The 15222-nt window shown below is 47.4% G+C and overlaps 1 protein-coding gene across 1 annotated transcript; it reads right to left on the bottom strand.

The window, feature by feature from the left end:
* Window positions 1-552: 552 nt before the first annotated feature.
* tmem222b (transmembrane protein 222b) lies at window positions 553-9207 on the bottom strand. Its single transcript, XM_066717668.1, has 6 exons — window positions 9055-9207; window positions 7966-8050; window positions 5892-5923; window positions 5597-5693; window positions 4701-4831; window positions 553-2105 (listed from the first exon to the last, which is right to left on the bottom strand). The coding sequence occupies exons 1-6, from the start codon at window positions 9192-9194 to the stop codon at window positions 2018-2020; spliced, it is 573 nt and encodes a 190-aa protein (XP_066573765.1). The 5' UTR covers window positions 9195-9207; the 3' UTR covers window positions 553-2017.
* Between the last annotated feature and the right edge of the window lie 6015 nt (window positions 9208-15222).

The raw sequence follows: 15222 nt of genomic DNA, 5'->3' as shown, positions 1-15222 counted from the left end.
AATATCAGAGTATGTGGGCAGCACGGGTCTGCGGTGAAGGCGCTATAAAGGCCCCTGCCGAGATCCGAATCGAACCCTTCCCATCAGCGCTGACCGAAAACCATGCACAACAGAGACCAGCGCATGCGGCAGAGTTAGAAACACCAATCAGATCAATTCAAACGGCCAGGCGGTGCATTAACACACAAAAAGAAAAAGAAACCGAGAAAAAACTACATACAAAAAAATAACTAAAAAGGCAAACTTCCCTGTTGGCACTTTTTACAGATGCAGCCTATTGTTGTCGCCGTTTCGGGGGCCGAGGAGAAGCGCCAGACCTGAAGACACGACCTGCTGACCAGGGGGTCTCTGCTGGGAGAGGGAAGGCCGGCGGATTTCTGTTTGATGCTCAACAACACAGGGGTCAAATGTGTCACGGAGGCAGAGGCGGGGGTGTGAGAGAGATGTCCCTGCAACGGCGATTGTGTCAAAAGGTCATATGCCGGCCAGACAGAAGGCTAAACTACACCCCCGATCAAAGCCCAGTCTGAGGCCCCATCTTTGTGAAGCGAGTGATCAAAATATTCCTTTAATAAAGACACGGAAGCCAGCGAACACACAAGCAGACAAAAGCACAAAACAAAGATTGTTAGCATCCCATCGGAGTGCAAAGTGTGACCATTATTGTTATCATTAAAGGGTTTGTCATCATCGAGAGCCCCGGCCACCGTGTGAAAGTAGAAGCCCAGCAGAAGCCCTCGAGATGCAGCTTGGCCGAGGACAAACATCCAGCTTCTGGGTCTGCTGGCAGAGGACGGGGCCTTCAAATCTGCGAGAGACAAGCAGTGGATATTTTGGATAATAATGTTCCCGTTTTTTATTTTGTTCGTTTTAAAGGTTTTGTGAAAACAGTGCAGCTTCCATCTTCCCACCGACCTCAGATCCATCCTTGGGGAGTCAAGGTCACGGTCTAACCGGCTTGGCAGGACCTGGATAATTCCCGTGATGTTGTGTTGACGCACACGTCTAGACCTCACTGCCTTGCGTTACTCTGCTCTTGGCACGACACACAGGGCCCTGTCACCGCTGAAACAGCCCGGATCTCCACTCGTATGCCGCACACGTCCCCTGCTGTGGGCCAGAGCCGTCGCCTCGCTGATGCCGCCTCTACAAGCAGCCGGGCCCGACAGACACCGAGGAGAGCTGCTCAGCTTTGAGAACACTTGTTCAGAGGCTTGGATCTGGTCAGAAATATGACCGGTGGGAGCGTCCAAATACAACCAGATGAGTTAAAGGGAGTGCTTGGAATCAATTTACACTTAAACAAAAACAAATGAACCATACAAACAACACACACATGAAGACACAGAACTGGCTGCTTTTGCTGGACTACATCTAACACAACACATAGGCCTAAACATTTTGGTTTATATATATATAAACACACATCTGCCTGTTCCCAAGGAGAAATGGATGGTAGAAACAAAGGAATAAGACAAGCAATGACTTCAAGGCAAAAATGGCATATGGATTATTTCAACACCCATCAGAAGAAAGGAAATAAAGAAGATGCCCAAACTGTGGACTTAAAACCAGAACTGCGGGAATATGCTCATCCCGCCAGCCTCACATCCCATCCAGCGCTTCGTTCTTGCGTCTTCCATAAAGAAACGACAACAAAAACACAAAAAGGAAGCGATCCCTTTGTACAGCGTGTAGAAACACAGACGTGTCCAATCCGCAATCTCATATCTTGTCGAGTCGGATCGATCAGATCGGGTTCCGTCGTCTTACAACTAGCGTCTCTCGATTTTAATTAGAGAGGCAGACTATAGTTAAGCGGAGAACAAAAAAAAAAGGCCAAAATCACAAACACAACACTTCGGAAAGTTATAAAGAGTCACTTCTGAAGGGGGTAGTGTTTTTTCTCTACGACACCAAAGATTTTGTCAGTATTGTTTCTCAATTCCATGTTGTTCCCTACAGAGGCCCCCGCGGCCCCACCCGTCCCGTCCCGTGCTCTCTGGGCCTCCGTCAGTCACCGCAGGTTCAGGGCCAGGCTGACGGTCAGCACGATCCCGGCCAGCATGAAGAAGGGCAGCCAGGTCTTCAGAAAACCGGCGCAACTGCAAGGAAGACACAGAGATCAGACCCCCGGCACAGCTTTTTTAATGCCGAATTGTTATTAGAAGCCACAGTGTTTGCAAGGGTATTATATATGCATAGGATGCGTTATTTAAGGCTTTAGTTGAGCTCCAATTATTGCTGAAATAATATCAAGATTTTACTCCATTTTACTCGTGCCGAACAGGGACTGTGCTGCAGAGCTCAGGGACCAATAAAACACGAAGACGCTGCCCATCAATCCAGCCAGGCCTACTCTTGCAGACCCAAGCAGCTGGGAGCAGTAAAGTCGTCACCAGGGACCAATTTTAAAAGCCACTATTAAGCTCCAACACCCCCCCCCGTCAGTACGTGCAAGCATTCCTCAGAGTTGCAGAATGCAGCGCCTGAAAACAACTCCTAAAACGCAGTGGTTAAGCCACAAGAATCCTAGCTATTTCCTTCATCCCCATCCCCCACCACAGTGACATCTGCACGCCTCACCTGGCCGAGCAGAGGGACAGGTTCTTCTGTGGACAATTAAAGTCCGGAGGGTCATTCGTGTATCGGTTTACCATACTGTTAAAGTACCGAAGACTAAACGCACAGCTGAGAAACTGAGCTCAAGACCGTTTCATAACATTTTGATTTGCGACGCGAAATATTCCAGAAAACAGACCCCCTTCAGACACGTCTATCGGTCCTGCTGCGAGCCAAAAGCAGACGCTGAACGTTGGTATTTGCAGATCTTCCCTCGAGTTGTGGTTCTGGAGAGCCGTCTGATAACAGAGACGGACAGTAATTTGCCACAAACCATCTCCCGTGCTCGGCGGCCCCCTCCCGAAAGGGCTTCTCATAAACCTAATCCTCTCGCCGCTGGATCTGTGTGTGTGGAAGATGCACACACAGGGGAGGAAGAAACCGACCGGAAAATGAACAACACACACAAAGCAGAGGAAAAAATGCATAAACTGAGGGGGCCACAGAGTCAGGACAGCTACCCAGCGCCGGCCTGTGAAGCAGACATCCACACAGGGCAGGAGGATGCTGGGACGGCTCCCTCAGGACCAGAAAACCTCATCCCTCATCCTCACGGTGAGGACGACCAAGGACACAGGCAGCCATCGGAGCAGCTGCTGGGCATTGTATTTCCCTGCAGCAGCGTTCTCCCCCAGGACTGAGCTGCCATGTTGGGCTGTTTAATTTTTCACCCCCCCCAAATAAAATCCAGTGCAGCTGTTGGGAGAACCCGGTATAGTCAAGCCAGGAATATACCTCTGAAATAACGCTGTCGAGGTGCAGCTTTGAGTAGCGGCCCCTGCGCTCCCTCTCACACGCATGGTAAATAATGACGCGTGCTTCTCATGATGTACGCGTCCCTGGTTCATAACCCATTCAGAGGGATTCTCTTGCTAAACCGAGACGCCGCCAAGGTCACCGGGAGGAAGCGATCGGAGGAATCGGGTCAGGCCAGTGAGGGAAAAACAATAAAAGAGGGCAGAATATAAACAGCTCTGCACAGTGGCTTCCACCGACACGCCTGGCATTTGCACGCCACTGAGACGAAGACATTGCCAGCAGACTTCGACGAGCCGGGTTTCACCCCGAGCGGGAGATATAACACAGGAGTCTGCGGATCAGAGCGCCGCGCCGCTGTGTAGCAGCCCTCGCACCCGAGACAGCATCCTTGTTAATCCCAACGCCCCATTAATCCTCCTAATTGGTTCTGTGCGATTTCTTCATTTCGGTCTCACTGCTTGTTTTAACAGCTCGGCAGTGAAGTTTAGTACCCAGGCGATGTGTGTCGGGGGGGGCCTTGCCTTCACTCTGCTCGTGAACGTTTTTCACTCGAAGGAACACAGATGTCCTCGAGGCGATTAGGAAACAGCTGCTGGTTTAATGGTTCTAATTGGAGCTGTAAGAGCAGGTAGGACAGATGTTTAAATTGCAGTTTCTAGACCCGAGATTACTACAAGAAAAAACACACACACGCCGACACTGTCGGGGGTTTGCCCGCAGTGCTGGGGCTCTAAAGGGGGGTGCGGTGCAGAGACATGCTGCTTTATTACGCCCTGATCGAGATCGACACGCTCGAGTCTAAGCTACACAAACAGTCCCCTCATTACACATATCACTACTACAGAGGAGACTATGTGGGGACTTGATTCAAGTCTTCAAAATCATGAAAGGCATCGACCACATCAAACCAGAGGAGCTTTTCCAGATCAGCAGGGACACACGCACCCGGGGACACAAATGGAAATTGGGCTTCAAGGCATTCAAGACAGAAAACAGGAGACACTTCTTCACACAGAGAGGCGTCACAATCTGAACAAACTCCCCAGCGATGTGGCTGAAGAGACAATTTGGGAACATTCAAAAACAGACTGGATAGGATCCTTGATAGTTGATAGTGATAGTTATTAATGGACACCAAACGAGCACGATGGGGCGAATGGGCTCCTCTCGATTGTAAACTCTTTATTTTTCTTATGTTTCTAAACAACAAACACAGCAACCAGTCCGACTAACGGACGAGACACAGGGCTCTGCTGAGGGCTCGCTCCTGCGCGTGGTCTCCCAGGGGGTCACGGCCGGTGCGGGGGCCCCAGGCCTACCTTACGTGCTTGCTGTAGACGAGGGACAGGACGCACAGCTTCACCATGTTCCAGGAGGTGCTGTTGTCGTAGCGCATGAGGTTCAGGGCCATGGCCACGTGGGAGTGGCAGTTGTCGCAGCACAGGTTATGCTGCGGAGGAGACAGACGCAGGTCAACACAGACGGGGGCAAGAGGCGGCACGCTTTTCTTCCATAATAATATAATTGTCATTTATAGTAAGTGCCATATGACTGTTGTTTTGGAGTGATGCTTAAAAGCTTGGATTATTCCTCTGCCCACCACGGTTTATATTCTTTTACATATAGCTATATTTTAGAGGCACTCCATTAGAACCAGTCATCAGGATTTACGGCGAGACTCACACTCCATTCACTGAGGGCCGCAGTAACGTCTGCTTATTAATGCGCCCGGTTATTTCAGTCTAATTAGCTGATTAACTCAATCTGGAAACTCCTCTCCGGGCCACAGAGGATGTTACAGGGAGTGTGCCTTGAATGCAAGCAATCTTTTGAGCCATTGACTGAAACAGGGGTGTCAGACTCCAGTCCTGGGGGGCTGCAGTGTCTGCTGGGTTTGTGTTCCAGCCCGGCTCTCGACCCCTTAATTGGTCTAATTAATCAATTAAGCAGACGAGTTTAACACTTCTCTCTCCAGTCTCTGACGTGTTCTGTGGGGTCAGTGTTAGAAGTCATCAACACATTGTCAAGTATCGGCTATACAAATCAAATATGCAAGTTTTAGATAAGCCTATCGGAGTAAATAATGATATTAATGAAGTAATTGGGAGCCAGCAGACACTGCGGCCCCCCAGGACTGGAGTCTGAAGTATTGAAGTATGCTATTCTAGTAAGGGCGGCGTCTGAGAGAGGGTCAGAGTGCGGCGCCGGCCTGTACCATCCTGTGCTTGTACTCCTCCGAGGCGTCGTGCACCGCCGTGTCCCAGGCGCTGGAGCCGCTGGCGTACACTTTGTTCACGTCCAACTTCCAGTACCTGATGGGAGGGGAAACGAAAACTAATCTCACGGAGGAACAGAGCGAATCGCGAACCATCGAACTGACGCACAGGCAGACACCGACTGCTAGCCGAGTGAGAAGATTGTGCCAATGCTGCAAGAAATCCCATCACATCGCAACTTAACATGCCGCCGTCCCCCCAACCCATCGACTCTCTGCCTAAAAAAGCACTTACTTTGTGGGTCTCCCGAAGGCCATGTTGTCTTCCTGCAAGACAAACGAAAACAGCGTTACATATTAAGCAGCCGAGCTTTCACCCCAGAGCAATGCCCGAGCACCGAGCCCCCGCTAGTCCGACTCGACTGATAAAACCTCTCCTCAGGGCAACTCGACGTACTGCGGCTGGTGGATCAAAATATTCACAGATAAGGGGTGAATCAAGGTCTAAATGAGCTGGGAACTTATTACTAAACGTGGTTAATCTGGGAAGCATTGAGGGAGGGCAAGAAAAAGGGGTGATGGGGCTGCAGTTTAAAATGGATCAGATTGAAAACCAAAACGGTTTTCTGCGTACTTTCATAACCCCAGGCAGGCTGGCACAGAGAGGGGCAGAAAAAAACAGAGCAGAAGGAATAAGGACATTAAAAAATTTAAAAATGTAAAAGAGAGAGCACTGTTTGGGATACTCTGCAGAGCTGCATGTTTGTGCAGCTCTGGGATATTTAAACACACAAACTGCTGTGGATTAACAAACACATACCGGTGAGAGTGGCTGGCCCCTACAGCAGCAAAACGTTTAAAATGCGTCTGTACCTGTGATTCGTACGCAGTAAAAAGAGTGAGAAATGCCTGATTTTCTTTTGGAAGGTCATCAATAAGGCGATCTTTAACTCAAGGATGCATCTCAATTTGGGCCATTTTATTATCCAGCTGGAATGCATTACAAAGCTCCCCTCATGGTCTGATAAGCAAATATGTCATAAAGAAACACAATTCCCGAATGATCCCGATATGACTCTGGAGATATTGCTACCCATCTGAGTGCTACACTTCTTATAGATTTTTTCTTCCAATAATAAAATATGAACAGAAAGCTGCATCAGGAGGCTCGAGGATAAAATTGAACTGAGCATCGATTGGGAGCTCGAATGTTCTGGAAACCTCTCTACGAAAAGACTGTATACACTGCCTGCACAAAAATATAAATTTTCTTTCGATCTGTAAGAATGATTACTCTGGGGTATTTTCTTTCTGCGCACTTGGCTTTATAACCACATGTCTTATTCCTTGGCCACTTGAGGACAGGCTTTGACAGTTCTAGCTCTTTGAAGCCTTCCATGAATTAGAAAGATAAGTTACTTCTAGCTAACAGAAATCACAGCAGCTGTTACCACACCCAGAGCCCAGGTGAAATGTAATAGCCTTCCTGCAGGCCGCTGGCTTGTGTTTATTTACATATCGAGTCTGAACTTTGGTAAACCTGGCAGCGGTTCAGCACAGTGCGGCAGTGTGGCATTTTCCTCAACAGCTTGGGTCTGATTCACTGCCAGTCACCTGGCATCGCCGGTTATGCTATATTATGAATTACTGCATTACCACATATTACCAAACTATTGTCTGCTCTCAACCACTTCTCTCAGCTATTTTATGCATCTGATACATTGAAGAATGCTTCAGTTTCTATGCTTAAGACACTTTGAAGTTCCTTTCTAGGAATATTTATATTTAAAACTTCATATTGTTCAATTCTGATAGATGTGAAAGTATATTAGATACAAACCATAAAGGCAGGAAAACCACATCTGCTTTCTGTCCGGGAACAACACGTGAAAGTGACACAAGCTAAACCTGACCAAAACAGTGAAAGCGATAAGAAATTAAGGTGGAAACATGTAAATAAGGGTTCTTTATTTTTTGCTGGATATTTTCTATGCTTATATGCCATTACTGGGTCAAAGCCAGAGACTGGTGGAGAACAGGCTGCTTGGATAATAAACTGATTAAGCTGCGACTACAAAATACATTCTTCCCCTCATCATTAAATCGAATCCTCCAACTCCGGATTCACAACATGGACTGGCACACTACTTCACATGTGCATGTCTAGAGTACCTGTGTAAAGCGGTCTATAAAGACACAGAAACCCTGCCCTCTACACTTCAAGAGCAGGCGTTACAGATTGATATGTTTTGCACACATGAGAGATTAAATCGAAGCCTGGCGCGGTTCTACCAATGCCACAGACCCCTTAAAGCAGCACCCTGAGGCCACCGACCGACTCCTGTGTCTCGGGGCTCCGGTGTACTTACAGAGACGAAGTAGGGCCCAGCAAAGTCCCGGATCACACCACTGGACGTGCAGATCCCCATGTGCCCAATGAACGGTAGGAGCCACCTGGGAAGAGCGAGGGATATTTGACAATACATGCACAGTATAATTACAGCATGCAGAATGATGGTCACTGACATATACACTTTACTACCAATACCAGGGAGGACTGTTAAAAAAGTATTCCTCGTTATATAAACCCTGAGGGCCAACAGTGTCCTCTAGGGACCCCAGTGTGTGGCCCATTAGCTTCCCTTGCAAATCCTGCACACACAGCATTTACTATTTATATTAAACACAGCATATTTGCGTCAATGTAAATTCAGGCCAAATGCAACACCTGCTGTTTATAAGGGCCAGAAATAGTACTCCTGAAATAGCTCAAACCTACACAAAACGGGCTGCACTAAATGCTTCATTTCATTTCTCGATGGTTGTGAACTAGAGCAGGACGTGCGCATCAGTGTCTGCAGCGCATTCATCTCCACGGCCTCCCCACGATGACTGCTGACCCACATAGAGGAGCTCAATCTCCACACCTCAGACCACAGGCTTCACCTTAAAAGCGGCTTAAACGCTGCGACTCAGGTCTGGTGCCTTTTTGGATGCTTAACATGTAATCGTGCACGTAGCAGTCAAGTCACAGATCACATGTGGTAAATGCAGGTTTAGCTCAAACACTGAACACACTGACACTCCCAAACTTCAAAACTTGCACTGCCTGGCACTGGGAAGCTACACACTATAATAATACTAAGACGTGTTTTCCTCTCAAGCGCACCCGCTGACAGGGTGTCCCCGGTGATTGACAGCTGACAGCACACCAGTGCAGGGGTGCTGAATACTTCACGCATGCGTCTTAGACTAGTCTGCTCGGCTCGTCCCTGCACCCTGCGGCACCAAACCGCATTACTGTGCCCCGGCCGGCTCTCCCACAGAACAGCAGGGCAGTTACGGAGCCGGGGGACTGGCTGCCCGGACTTCCTCTAGTTCTGCCCGGGTGGGAGGTGTGCAAATGCCCCCGGCAGACAGGGCTCACAGTAACAGCACATAAAAGCGCAGCCACTCACGACAGCACCGGGATGGGGGTCCACACGATGCAGTAGGGGAAGCGGCACATATCCAGGTCTATCCTCTCGAAACTGCCGTGGAAATTCTTCATGGTGTCCGGTTCGACCACATCCGCCATAACTAATGACACTCCTGTCATTCCGCTTCCGGGATCCGGCCAGTCCCGCCCCGCCGTGCTCGCCTGTGATTGGCGGAGGGAGGGTGAGTGGCGGCTGCGAAACCACGCCCACGGCCCATCCAGACTCACTAATATGGTTAAAGTAACACTAACGCACGCTATTCTGCAACTTAACGATTTATACACAAGTGATTATATTGTGTATTATACTACCGTTATAATGACATTACTGTTAATCAAACATGATTTTGATTTATGTGAATATAGTCTAAGAAATCAATTGATAGCAGGTCACCTCATTAATAAATAGAAGCTACATGTCGTGCAATGCATCTTTCAGACACCTAAAAGTGTGAGGTATGAACTTACATTAGGCAGATGTGACGATCAGTCCCTGGGCACCAGGGTGTGTACAGATATAGTCTGTTATAACATATGGACAGCACTAGAGCATAGAAACTGAAATGAAACACACAGTGCAGCAATCACACTATATGAGGCTCCAGACTCCAATATAACACGCTTGAGTAGTGAGCATGTTTGAACAAAATGTGCCTGTGATTATATTTTCTGTGGAAGGTAGTTAGAAATAGTGCTGAACTGGTAATAAGAGTTTATGGGCTGAGAAGGAAATTAATCATAGGGTCCACAAAGTGATTTTATATATATACACTCACCTAAAGGATTATTAGGAACACCTGTTCAATTTCTCATTAATGCAATTATCTAACCAACCAATCACATGGCAGTTGCTTCAATGCATTTAGGGGTGTGGTCCTGGTCAAGACAATCTCCTGAACTCCAAACTGAATGTCTGAATGGGAAAGAAAGGTGATTTAAGCAATTTTGAGCGTGGCATGGTTGTTGGTGCCAGACGGGCCGGTCTGAGTATTTCACAATCTGCTCAGTTACTGGGATTTTCACGCACAACCATTTCTAGGGTTTACAAAGAATGGTGTGAAAAGGGAAAAACATCCAGTATGCGGCAGTCCTGTGGGCGAAAATGCCTTGTTGATGCTAGAGGTCAGAGGAGAATGGGCCGACTGATTCAAGCTGATAGAAGAGCAACTTTGACTGAAATAACCACTCGTTACAACCGAGGTATGCAGCAAAGCATTTGTGAAGCCACAACACGTACAACCTTGAGGCGGATGGGCTACAACAGCAGAAGACCCCACCGGGTACCACTCATCTCCACTACAAATAGGAAAAAGAGGCTACAATTTGCACAAGCTCACCAAAATTGGACAGTTGAAGACTGGAAAAATGTTGCCTGGTCTGATGAGTCTCGATTTCTGTTGAGACATTCAGATGGTAGAGTCAGAATTTGGCGTAAACAGAATGAGAACATGGATCCATCATGCCTTGTTACCACTGTGCAGGCTGGTGGTGGTGGTGTAATGGTGTGGGGGATGTTTTCTTGGCACACTTTAGGCCCCTTAGTGCCAATTGGGCATCGTTTAAATGCCACGGCCTACCTGAGCATTGTTTCTGACCATGTCCATCCCTTTATGACCACCATGTACCCATCCTCTGATGGCTACTTCCAGCAGGATAATGCACCATGTCACAAAGGTCGCATCATTTCAAATTGGTTTCTTGAACATGACAATGAGTTCACTGTACTAAACTGGCCCCCACAGTCACCAGATCTCAACCCAATAGAGCATCTTTGGGATGTGGTGGAACGGGAGCTTCGTGCCCTGGATGTGCATCCCACAAATCTCCATCAACTGCAAGATGCTATCCTATCAATATGGGCCAACATTTCTAAAGAATGCTTTCAGCACCTTGTTGAATCAATGCCACGTAGAATTAAGGCAGTTCTGAAGGCGAAAGGGGGTCAAACACAGTATTAGTATGGTGTTCCTAATAATCCTTTAGGTGAGTGTATATACACTACACAAAAATGAAAATGCAATATATAAAGTGTTGGTCCCTTGTTTCATGAGCTGAAATGAAAGATCTCTGAATTTTTCCATATGCACAAAATACATTTCTCTCACATTTTGTGCACAAATGTGTTGACATCCCTGTTAGTGAGCATTTCTCCTTTGCCGAGATAATCCATCCACCTGACAGCTGTGGCACATCAAGAGGCTGACTAAACAGCATGATTATTACACAGGTGCACCTAGAGCTAGGGACGATAAAGACCACTCTAAATGTGCAGTTTTGTCACACAATACAATGTCAGAGATGTCTCAGTTTTGAGGGAGTGTGTGATTGACTGCTGATTGCAGGAATGTCCACCAGAGCTGTTGCCAGAGCCTTGAATGTTCATTTCTCTACTATAATCCGCCTCCAACATCGTTTTAGAGTATTGGACAGAACATCCAACCGGCCTCACAACCGCAGACCACGTGTACCACGCCAGCCCAGGACTCCACATCAGCTTCTTCACCTGTGGGATCGTGTGAGACCAGTTGCCCGGACAGCTGATGACACTGTGGGTTTGCACAACCAAAGAACTACTGCACAAATTTTCCAAAACCATCTCAGGGAAGCTCATCTACAGCTCGTCATGCTCACCAGGGTCTTGACCTGCCTGCAGCTCTAGTGGATGTTCCTACAATCCTGCATTCCTCAAAACTAGAGACTTGAAACCCAAAGATTAGGGTCTAATGAATTTGTCAATGGACTGATTTCCTTGTATGAACTGGAACTCAGTAAAATCTTTGAAATTGTTGCATTCATATTTGTGTTCAGTGTGTGTATATATAGATAGACACTCTTGTTCTCTCTGTGAGTTTATTGGTTGTACTGCATTACAAATGGCATGTGCAGCGAATAAGTAGGTTTAATATCGCAGCCCCATTTTCACTATAGCTGTGAGCCATTATGACCCACTTAAGGAACCAGAAGTCCAACTATACAGCCGTCCAGCTGGTGCTATGTCAGAACGCAGGGTGTCACAGAAAGGTCTCCATATCATAAAGTTACCTTTCCCTTAGTTAAATTGGTTATAATGCTAAAATTAGAAATAAAAAAGTGAAAACAACCAGCAGAGAACACACAATAAATGAGATGGATCTCTTTTGGTGTCATATCTGGGGTTTTTCCCCTCCACTGTAATCAAGACATTCTCCATCTTTTCAGGGGGCGATTTTTATCCACCCAATCTGTAGATTGAAAGAGCAGTCAGTGCACACATGCTTGTGCTGGTGCTTAGTGTTTGATATTGCCCATTTGACATGCTCTACTACATGGGCTTCTCTCGTTTCTCTATTCTTTGCCATCTGCTTCACTGAAGAACTGCTCCAAAAGCTATTTGGCAAGCTTTTCCACACCGTGCTTAATCACAAGATTGCTGGACTCTTCAGCGAAAGCAATGGCAGGGGGTTACAAAGGGTATTCACAATTACAAATAAGATCTGCGGTCACGGGCACACCTCAGAGTACCGAAGCAGCCCAGCCCGGACGCTCCCTGGGTCTGAGCGGGTGTGCCTTTGGTTTGATTCATTACTGCGATGAACATCAGACACACTTAGATCCCCCTGAAGCCATCATGTCGGAAGTATTTGAGACAGACCAGCATATTCTTAACATCCTGACAGATGTTCAGCCGCTCTTTGCTCAACTGGCGCGGGATGTGGCCAGCGCACAGGAGAGTAATGTAGTTTAAAATGAAACATCGATTCACAGAGTAAATTACGTACATCGCTGCCTTGGTATCTTCAGGGCCCAGACGCAGGATTATGGAAAACAGAAACTAACCAAAGAAACTCACGAAACAGAAAACACATCATGCAGAGCTTGTACAGGACAAATGGGTACAAGACTTATGTGGTAATTGTGAGCTTTCGGTAATAGGAGGTGATGAAAGTGTTCAAGGGGGATTGGAAACGTTGTTGAGCTATACAGAAGACAACCACAGGAAACCACTCCTGTTCTATCTTATTGTCAGGAAGTTAGATACTGGGGAATGTTTTCAAAATGTTTAGGTTAATGTCCGTTGGTTCAGCACCTTGTAGAGTAAAGAAAACCTGTACAATGCCTGATATACTGATAGTTAGGATCTGGTCTGATTAGGATCTGGTCTGCTTGTAAAAAGCAAAGCATAAATAAAACACTAAGCACTCACGGAGGTTCCAATGGTCAGCTGCTTGACACATTTGAATTAGATTAATTTTCCCCTTTTCAATTAAAAACTTGAGAGTCGTCGTCTTCGTTCTTGCAGCGTGGAACAATTCATAAACCTGAACAGGAGCCAATCCCTGGGGGAAGCATCCTACATTTCGAGAGAAAGCTTAAGCCCTTCTTCAGCGCTGGCGTAGTATTTCAGAATGAATCATGCACCTGTACTTCTTAAATACCATTAATATCACCAGCCAAAACTATCCCTGCAAACAAGTCAGGTGCCAGGTGTTAGACGGGGCACTTACGGGAAATGCCAGACAGGATCATTCTCCTGGATGCGCCTCGTGCTGCCGCTGTACCCGTTTGCCAAGATTCATCTTGCTTCAGCAGCACAATATCTGTTCAGTTCTGGCAAACGGCAGCTGGCAGCTGCGGTGTCGCCACTTTCAAGTCGACTCGGTTCGGTTTCTGACGGCGGAGAGAGCAGATGAAAGTGATATCGGTGGCACAAAGAGCGGACACCGTTGGGTACAGTGGCATTGCTACAGACTACAGATGATTTACAGTACAAGTGAGATGTTTTGGCATTTCCCTACATCAGCTCTTCTCTTCAACCTTATCAGTGGCTGTACATGAAGGTCGTTAGCTTTGATACATTATTTTATATCCATGTCTTGACCACAAGTTTTGGCTTTGAAATTACAAATAAACCTCTTTTTACAAACACAATGTTGAATTTTGATGTGTTGTGGAAACGACATAAACACACTATCAGTTTTACATAAAACCATAAAAATGCTCAGTTTAGTTGTAGTAAACTGGGCCAAATCCTGCCCCAGTATGAGTGACTGCAAGTTGGCAGAGGGGGAGAACAGAAAGTTGGTGCCCAACACTAAACCGTGACCCACCTTCCTAGTTTGAGGCAGTGCGAGTTCGTTCTTCTCCTCGAAAGCAAGAATAAGCCTCCCATTCCACCCCCACCCCCACCCCCACAAAGCGAGACTCTCTCTCTCATTAGCAGCAGATTTGGGCCGCCGTCTTTAAGGAAGCCAGGCTGAGTGCGGAGCCCCCCCGCTGGCTGCCATTTGAGGCGACAGCTGATATATTGTACGGGCGGCGAAAACAAACCAGTCAGCAAAAGCCGGTAGACGTTGATAAACGAAGGAGAAGCACAGCAGCAACAGTGAGTTCATCATCGGGAGCCGGGGGAGCTCTCCTCCAAAATGCCACTTCGATATCTGGCCTGAGATGGAAACCCAATTAAGCCACAGGGATCGGTTCTTACCCGCGGCTGGCAATTAGGACTTCTCAGCTCTAATGCTCGGTTAAGAGGTGCCCCTCAAAGGCAGCCCATCTGAAATGTCAAGAATGTGTTATTGTATTGAGCGGCTGCCGCCTGGACCAAAGGTGGGAATTTCCAACGCACACCTCCCAATCCCTCCCCAGAGGAACGCAGGGCACACAGGCAGCGAGGGACCTTTTCAAAACGCAGCCGTGAGGGTGTTCAGCACTGCGCTGGCAAACTTCCTTGGGGCGACTTTGTTTTGAGTTGGAATCGCGGGCGCAGTTCTGAGAAGCTGCCAGGACTCTGAGAGCACGGCGAACCCGCCCTCCTCCTCTGTGGGACCAACGATACGCTCCGAGTTGAAGAGAGAGTTAATGAAACTATATTTATTTATCAGTGATATAGTTTCAGTGTGTGCCGAGCACTGATTATTGTCATTTCTGTGCCTCGGCAAAGGGCAGTGTGGTCTCCTAAGAGTTTATTTTAAGGCTTATCCTAAGCTCTTTCGCAGGATACACACACACACACACTGACACTCACACACAGACATACATTCTCTCTCCTCCCTTCTTCACGGTGCAACAGAGACTATAGATTTCCTGCTGCTGCTGGGGAGCCGTGAGACGTTAAACCTTTAAGAGACAGAATGGGGTCAGTTGTGCGTGGCTGTATACCACTGCCAGA

The sequence above is a fragment of the Amia ocellicauda genome, chromosome 11 (genome assembly GCF_036373705.1).
Source record: "Amia ocellicauda isolate fAmiCal2 chromosome 11, fAmiCal2.hap1, whole genome shotgun sequence".
NCBI lineage: Eukaryota > Metazoa > Chordata > Actinopteri > Amiiformes > Amiidae > Amia > Amia ocellicauda.
The sequence above is the reverse complement of the archived record's forward strand: the minus strand, read 5'-3'. Positions and strand labels throughout refer to the sequence as shown.

Excerpts from the sequence above, each read along its gene's own strand:
- tmem222b (XM_066717668.1), bottom strand. The coding sequence starts at position 9,194 with ATGACAGGAGTGTCATTAGTTATGGCGGATGTGGTCGAACCGGACACC. Across the intron at positions 8,051-9,054 it reads ACCCCCATCCCGGTGCTGTC|GTGGCTCCTACCGTTCATTG; the intron begins GTGAGTGGCTGC and ends CGCTCTTCCCAG. Across the intron at positions 5,924-7,965 it reads CTGGGCCCTACTTCGTCTCT|GAAGACAACATGGCCTTCGG; the intron begins GTAAGTACACCG and ends TTTGTCTTGCAG.